The sequence below is a fragment of the Helobdella robusta genome (genome assembly GCF_000326865.2).
Source record: "Helobdella robusta unplaced genomic scaffold HELROscaffold_1, whole genome shotgun sequence".
Classification (NCBI taxonomy): domain Eukaryota; kingdom Metazoa; phylum Annelida; class Clitellata; order Rhynchobdellida; family Glossiphoniidae; genus Helobdella; species Helobdella robusta.
Window position 1 is genome coordinate 3,299,149 of NW_008703570.1, and position 8,858 is coordinate 3,308,006.

The 8,858-nt window shown below is 31.9% G+C and overlaps 1 protein-coding gene across 1 annotated transcript; it reads left to right on the top strand.

Moving 5' to 3' along the window:
- Positions 1–3,425: 3,425 nt before the first annotated feature.
- HELRODRAFT_63763 (hypothetical protein) lies at positions 3,426–4,687 on the top strand (the record flags this gene model as incomplete). Its single annotated transcript, XM_009010690.1, has 4 exons — positions 3,426–3,529; positions 3,594–3,726; positions 4,313–4,393; positions 4,469–4,687. Coding segments are annotated over 4 exons (537 nt in total), but the record flags the coding sequence as incomplete, so codon positions are not given.
- Between the last annotated feature and the right edge of the window lie 4,171 nt (positions 4,688–8,858).

Consider the following 8,858-nt stretch of genomic DNA (forward strand, 5'->3'; position numbering starts at 1 on the left):
ATATATAACCAACATTTTGCTGATAAAAAGTAAAAGCAAAATACTATTTTTCAAAGTTTTTTTCTTTTTAGACACTTAGAGTCATTATTTTTAAGTTATTATTGTAAGTACAAAAGAACTTTGTTATATACAGCTGGCCACTGTGGCGTATCTAGGGGGTTTGTCAGTTGTGAACAATCTTTTTAATAAAAGTCAGAAAAAGGACCGTTTTATGTATAAAATTTACCAAAAAAAGGTCGTCAGCTACATTACTACAAATTTTTGGCACCCCCGTCAAAATTTTGGGTCCTCCATCAATATTTTGGGTCCCCGTCAAAATTTTGGCCCTCCGTCAAAATTTTGGGCCATCAAAGTTATCTAGATCAGCCAGCCACTGGCTTGCTATTATAACTTTAATCTATCAAATATTCAATTCTGCAGTTTATAAAAATTTGTAGCAGTTGCATTTGCATGAAAATTATTACTACTTTTCATGTTAACATTTTATGATTTTAATTAAACTCTTTAAAAATTAATTTACAGGCAAATTTATTTAACGATTATTTTTAAAAACATCGTACAAAGGTTTTATAACAAATTAGAAGTGTGTCATAAAATATCAGCATCACATGCTGTCAATGTTAAATTGTGAATGGAAGAGGCATGCAAGGTTGATGTCCACACAGTTCAATAATTTCTTTGACGATCGTTGCCTCAATCAAATGAAGGTATCTTGTGATGTTTTCTGTGTTTAAATTTCGCGGGTTTTTAGAAATGGCCTATATGCAGGGTTGTTAATATTGAAGTAATCGTCGATTTTGTATTCTCGATACGTTTTCAGTATTGACTACTGTGCCGACAATACATTTGTTACGTGGTATCGAATTTGATATCGAAAATACTTTGTAAACCAAAAAATTTCGATAGTCAATACCAATACTTTTGATCAAAATGTTGAATTTTTATCAAATATTTTTATATTCAAAGTTATCGTTTATTCTAATTTAAAATTTTTATGTCCTCTTATTTTCTATACGTTTCCAAAATGTTTACTATTACGCCTTTTTTGTTGATGATTAATAGAAATCTCAATCCACTAACAGTTTGTGAACCTCTTGTAAAGACAATTTTAAGCAGCCTGCTCAGAAGGTTTTCTGCTATCTGTGATTCACAGGCAAAGCTTTCTGCAGCTCTGCATCCAAGATTCCAGATATGCTGGACAGATGGTGTGTATCAACAAAATGATATCATTCAGCAAATTAGATTCCTGGTCAAAGAACAGAAACCTTGCACAGCAACACAAAAATCAATACAAATTTCAAAAAACTCAACAGATTTTTTTTATTGTTGACATCAAAAAATTTGATAAAAACAATTTCGGCAGACCATACAAATGGGGTTTTTAAGTATTTGAATGACACTTCTTCGTCCTTAGTTTTTTCATAAATGTGAGCATTCAACTTCACGTGACATTGATTAAAAATGACGAAAGTATTGGTATTGGGAATGCAATTTTTTGGTATTGTTAACAACCCTGCATATATTTAAATGAGTGTGTGTCTGACTCAATAACTATAAATTCGTTTCATTTGATAAAAGAAATGCATGTTTTGAAGTTTTGAAACATTTGTTTATATCTTAATTCTAAAAGAAGAATAAAACTGTGGATAGAGATATAATTTTGTTGTTGGTGATCACTTGATGATCATATTGAATAGTTATAAGAACAAGGCATTATTGGATTTTAAAAGTCTAACAAACTAGCTGGCATATACTAACAGTTTTTTCTTTATTGAATGTAGTCTCTAGTTTGGAAAAATTACTTTTAAAATTTTTCGATGATTACCAAGTCGATGTTGATGTCAAATCAAATAATGTTCATTCATTTGATAAGACGTTTAATTTAAAAGAACTTGTCATTGTTAACGAAGGCAGTTCTGATTTATTTTGTCTCTGATGTACCACCTTTCTTACTCTATATTTCATGTTTTGTGTGCTTATCATCATTACATGTTGCTGTCGTAATTCGTCCACATGGCCAGTGAGTTCTGGAGCAATCACCACTGGCTGAGTGCCAGAGTTGGTTGCGATTAAGTTGGTTGACTTTGCTGAACAATAAACGTTGATGGCATTGCTTATTATCGTTTGGTTGAATCTGAATAGCTACAAAGGAGTTGGGCTAATGTGGATCTTGTTCTGAGTGGAAGTGAATGTTCAGATTAGTTGATTGAAAAAAGTTGAGAGTTGAGTATTGTGTTGGACTGAATTTCAATGTGCATTGTGGTTGTGTTGACTCTTTTAATTATGTCTTTCTAATTATGTCTCCGTGGTCACGGTTGTCCAGTAGTCATATGTCTGAGTCGCGTTAGTTGGGGTGCATTGATTAGTTGGTGGTTTATATGGTTATTGTGGAATCATGGCATTGAGCGAAACATTGATCTGTTTAAAGTGTAAAGTGTTGGGACACTGACAAGACGTGCGCCTCGTAATGGAAATGATTAATGGGAGCTATTTTGAGGCTGAGCTATTGTTGAGCCAGAGTGGAGTTTTGTATAGATTTTGTAGGTCGAGGTGAGGTGGTAGGTAGCCAGATAGGTGCTGCATAGTTGACGGTAACTCGACAGAGTGCTCTGTTTGGGTGTCTTTGTGTTATCTCTATTGTTTCTATCTTCATGTGATTTGCTGTCTTCTATTAGTGATTATTTGTCCATGTTTTCAGAAGTTAAAGGATTTATCGATGTTTACGCCGATTAGCTTGGATTGTTTAATGATTGGCAGATGTGTGTTGATGGTTGCATGCTGGCTTCTTTTGTGTGGAGAATGAAGAGAGTGATTATAGATTGTGTGGTGGAGGGGAGAGATTGATCATGGATTGTATGGTTGGGTGAAGAGAGTGATCATGGATTGTGTGTTGGAGTGAAGGAGCGATCATGGATTGTGTGGTGAAAGGAAGAAGTGATTATGGATTGTGTGGTGGAGTGAAGAAGTGATCATGGATCGTTTGGTGGAGTGTGAACGAGCAGTCGTTAAATAAAGTAAGTTGTTTCTTTTTGGAGTCCGATGATTTGATATCAGAATTGGATGTTTATGTAATTGATTTGTTTTTTTATTTTCAATCTCTTGTTTTTTTCAATGAAAATGTTAAAAATTAATATTAATTTTTTCCAAACACATCTGCTTGGAAAAAATTCTATTATTTTTACATATATTTTTATCCAGCTTTAATATTGAACACGTTATTTAGGATTCTAATTAGAAAATTATTATTTTATATTAAGTTTCATTATTTTGTGGCGGTTTTTGCATTGATTTAAAATTATTCTTTTTTTTCCATTAAAAATGCTTGTGCTTTCAATTCAATTCAAAGATAAAAATTTCAGAAACGTCTGTTGGATTCAAGTTCTTCAAAATTTAAATTGTTCCCTGATTTAAATAAAAAAATTAGAAAAAAGGCAGCTGTCCTTGTGCCGTTTTGTAATGTTAATCGCGTTCCTTCAGTTCTCTTCACAGTTAGGTCTCTAAACTTGTCCAATCACAGTGGTCAAGTAAGGTTTGAAAATTAAAATTTGAGAAGATTTTATATCAGTTATTTACTTGTAATGATTTTTTTAAAGTTTCCCGGGGGGCATGTACGATGAAACTGATTTAACGATTTTTGAAACCGCTCTAAGGGAGTCTGAGGAGGAGATTGGCTTAGATAGGAATAGAATTCACATACTAGGAGAACTTGCACCGATGCCAAGCAGAGTTTGTAGGACTATTATTTGTTGCTTTTGCATGTTAATAGAGCCATCTCCCGTTAACATTTTCGAAACCGCGACAAGAAAAATCTCAACCGTCCGCAACTACCAGATTTGAAACCACATGCAATTGCAGCTAAAAGACTACAACCGCCCGCAATTAAACGCATTCGAACCCAGTCACTGCGTAACAGATCAGGTGACCTTAGCCACTTAGTCATCACCCCGCCCTAAATTTTTGTGAAATTGATTGATTATACCGAAAAAATGTCTCATGAAATATGGAGAGTTTTTACAATTTATTATTTTATTTTATCTGCACACCCTGTGAAAAAGCAAGTAGAAATCGAACGAAGCAAAGAAATCTAAGTTTAATAACATTAAATTTAAACAAATAAAAATAACTGAAACTGTCACACATGGCAATGGAATAACATTTTAGCCGCAAAAAATTGATTTTCATGCGGTTAGAAACTTTAAAACCGCACCAAACCGCAGTCGAATAAAACCGCCGAAATCCGCGGTTGTGGTTTTGCGGACCGGACTCTGGCTATATAATCATATTTAATATTAATTATTTGTTTTTTTTAAAGAACTTTGAAACGCTAGTCACTCCTGTTATAGCTTTTTGCTCCGATATAGAAATCGAATCTCTGAAGATTAACTATACAGAGGTAAAATTAAGTAATTTTTATTAGAGTAATATGTTCATTGTTGTTAGCTTTTATTATTATTTTGTTTGTCAACAGGTACTTGAAGTTTTTTCATGCTCTTTAGAATCTTTGATGTTGAAAACAAATTGGGCTTACACTACTTTTAATACCAATTCCGTAATATATAAGTTGCCTGTTTGTTTAAACCAAAAACACAAGATATGGGGTTTGACTGCTTTAGTATTACATCAGACATTACATATTTCATTTCCACAGCACTTTCCTTTTAACTTTAGATTGTTGAAATATTACTAAAACAATAGAGTTTTAAATTTATGTAGGGTGTTATCTTTTTAGTAATTTCCAATAACACATGTTGGTCGGTCATTTTAACAAGGTTATATTAATTGCGAGTGAATACTGTCATTTGATAGAGCAAAAATTTAAAGCTTATGCATGTTCATTACTAGATGCCATAGTGTTACTTTGTGATACTTGTTGCTAACAAATTTTCTATTGTGTTCACAATGGGCCGACGTCATGTTTTTTTCAACAAATAGAAAGATTGCAAAGAAATCTAAAAGTTTCTTTAGAGCTTTCGTAACTTAACTTTTCTAATAACCGAAATAGCAAAGCAATAATTTTTGAGAGTAATTTGATTTTTGTAGGGATGGCACATTTATGTTGAATCATATATGGGCTATTGCATGTATACAAGCATTGTTGGAAGTTGGACGCGCTTTGAGAGAATTAAAGAAGCGATTTGAAATCTTCTGATTCGATACGATATCAAATCAAAACATGGTGCTCGTGTGGATACGATAGTGTATTGTATATGGTTAAAGTTATAAATGATAGTCTTTTTTAGCAGTAATTATTTAAAAAAAAATAAAATAATATGGGTTTGTTTATCGATTTTCTGATACGCCACCACAGATGTTAATATTTTAAATTAACGGTTAACCATGTTAATTGCAGTGTAGAAGAACCGATAACGAAATGATTTTTTTTAGAAAAAGAGATGACTTGAATACGTTTAAATTATTACAATTAGACTTACGTTTAAATAAATAATACAATATTTAAATTAAAAAAACCATTAACATTGAACCGGTTGAACGTAGTAAAGTTAACTTTATTTTTACCGGTTTAACCATTATACCTGGTTCATTTTTCAATACAGCAATTAATACAACAGGTCATAATTTTTAATTTAATTAAGTTGTAACTACCTAAATATAATTTTTTTTTCTTTCAGAATTTGTTAGAATAAACCTAAAAGTGATCGGTAACTCGTTTCTTTCAAGTTATCACGTTTTTAGACAATGTATTGATCGTATTCTAAAAAACAAAAATATTAAGTGCACCCTATGCTGGGTCTCAAAAAAATGCACTGTGTCCCATGTACGAATCAAGATAGGCTACATGGAGTGGCATATTTTGTTATGTAATGTATTGTATTTAGTTAATTCCACGACGGTATAGCAGCAACAAAATATTTTATTACAGGTATTTACAGTCTAGATTCTTTTGTTTTTCATTAGAAATGGAACGAACCCAAAAAAAATCAAGATTAATATTAGAATCTGAATCTAAGTGAGATATTTGGACATATCTGAATTGTGATCGACGTCCTTTGGTTCTTATATTTATGCAAATATTTGTTGTTAGCAACCTACAGCAAAAACTTAGCAATAAAATTGAAATTAGAATAAACAAAATATTTACAAAACAAGAGACTGACATGAATCAATATATTTTTGCATTCTCATGAATTTCACAAGGATTTTTATTTCGTAATTTGTGCCTTTGAAGCACATTTGCCATAGTCTATTCAAAACAAACTTTGAAATCATTTGCTTCAAACTGCAAGAGTTTAAAGACAATTTGAAACGCCGCTGAATTAACACAGTAAACAGAAACAACTTATCTAGAAACGCACCTCATGTGATGGAATGCCGCTTCAGCCCACGTCGTTGTATCACGTAGAAAATAGAGATGTATGACTCGGCTATAATTACAATCAAGTGCTGAACAAGATTAACACGTAATTCAAAAAAGCTTTCACATCAGTTTGTAGTTAAAAATATTTAATTAAACTAATTTTTTTAAATTTTGTTCGATAATCGTGAACCCTATTTTTATCGAATCTCTAGCGTTACGTTTAGAAAAGTCGATTCGGATCCGTCGCATTCATAGTTATGTGTATGCAAATAACGGATTGTTTTATTTGATTTTATTTAATTGAAACAATTACGAATTATTGATACAAAAAATGATGCGCATTCAATCAAGCGATTATCAGTTAATTTTCAACATCTTTCTTAAATTTATAAATAGTTATATCTGGTATCAGATTAGCCACAATTTGATACCAAAATTTAAAAGAGAAGTAGAAAATGAAACAGCGCGAGAAAAATTAGCGCTATATATTGGTGTATGTTGGGCGGCGTGATGGCCTAGTGGTTAAGGTCGCCTGGTGCTGTTTCGTAGTAACCGGGTTCGAATATGACAAAAAGATCCCCGCCTATCACATGCGTCGGGTGTGATGCGTCGTTTAGCACGTATTCGTATACGGTGTTATGCGCTTTGTTGAATCCTCTGAACTTTGGAAGAGTGTAATTGACCTTTAACCTTTATGTTAAAACGAGTATTGAAAAACGAGTATTGAGTGATGTAGTTATTAAATAAAAATGAAATTGAGGATACATTTTGATAATTATATTAGTTTATAAAAAAAATGTAAGACTCTTAAATATATAATTGATTAATAAACAATAAGTTAAGAGTATAAAATATTCAGAGGTGTGATCAATTTTTTCAAGTTAAAATAAATTTCAATAAAAGAAATTTGGCAACAAATTGGTAACAATAGATGAGTTTTAACCCACAACCTCAAACATTAATACCATATAACAAGTAAGGATGGAGTAATGAATGATAAAGATGACAAGGAATTGACTTGGGAAACACATTTTATAAATAATTTCTGAATTCCTCGATATTTTCTTTCAGATATATAAAATGTGGTAAAAAGTCCTGAAGAGCGAAATCCTAAAAAGCGGAAAGTTAAGAGGAACGGGCGGTGTTGCTCGGCACGGAACCGTTTTGTATGTTAAATTTAAATTTCTTCTGAAGAACGGACATATTGAACTAACGACATGCGGATAGGCTTTTTTGTACAAAATGACTTTTAAGTCTGAAAAAGCGGACAATTTATGACCAAATATATTTTTACGTTTTACAAAAATGCGCCAACAAAACTTTATTAGTCTTTGGTTCGCTTTTCAAATTTTTTTTTTTCGTTTTATTTATTGTAATCTTGTTATTTTCGTCGTTATATCATTGTTCATCATCGATAATAGTGTTGCAAGCAAAAAAATGTTTGACCTTGAAACAAAAAATGACTTGGAAGGATTATATAACTATGGGTAACAACGACAGTTCAACCCATGCGCCATCGTCTACTACAAATCTTGGTCATATTGAAGATCAATATTATTGTGAAGAAGAAGGGCACCCAGCCAAGAAATTATATCTGCAGGGACGGCTGTAGAATATGCCAGGAAACTAACATATTATTCAATTATATGCTATTCAATTATATTATTGTTAAGGCAATGAAGGAATAAATTTTTTTAATCCATTAAAAATGTTTTATAAAATGAGATAACCATTAACCATCGAAGATCTGTTGGCTAAATAAAAATGCATACAAAAGCTGTTATTTAGTTTTACTTGTAAGTACAATACCCTGATATCATAATTAAAATTTAATGTTGAGTCTTCAGTAGAGGACGGTTGAGAGAAGTGGACAGTTTGAGCATTCTCAATCGGTGTCCTCCCTTGCCGACTTTTACTGTATTTCTCTTGAATTTGACGAACAAAATTTAAAACATGCCTTGAGCAATATATATATATATATATATATATATATATATATATATATATATATATATATATATATGTATGTATGATATACATATTGTTATAATACTCGCTGTCGTAACCGGTTTACGATGCGACGGGTTCAAATCTTCGATTGAATAAAATACTCCAAACAGTTATTAAACTTTATTTACAGAAGAAATCAACTATTATTAGTTATTAAACTTTATTTACAGAAGAAATCAACTAATCGTTTATTTCCAGTAAATTCGCACTAACGCAACAATTAACTTTTAAATCTTTCAAAATCTATCGCTATGACAACGTCAACAAACAATTCAAATATCGCTTTAAATAATTCACCGAATCGCTATTCACAAAATCACGAATTTCACTAATCACGAATATCACTAATCACGAATATCACTAATCACGAATATCCCAATCACGAATATCACCAATCACGAATATCACCAATCACGAATATCACCAATCACAAATATCTTGCGACGTGCGCTTATATACTCTTCGCAAGCGTCGTTTCTAGATTCTTCCCGATGGTCCGATTCCAGCATACTCTAGAACGTTCCAGTCACTA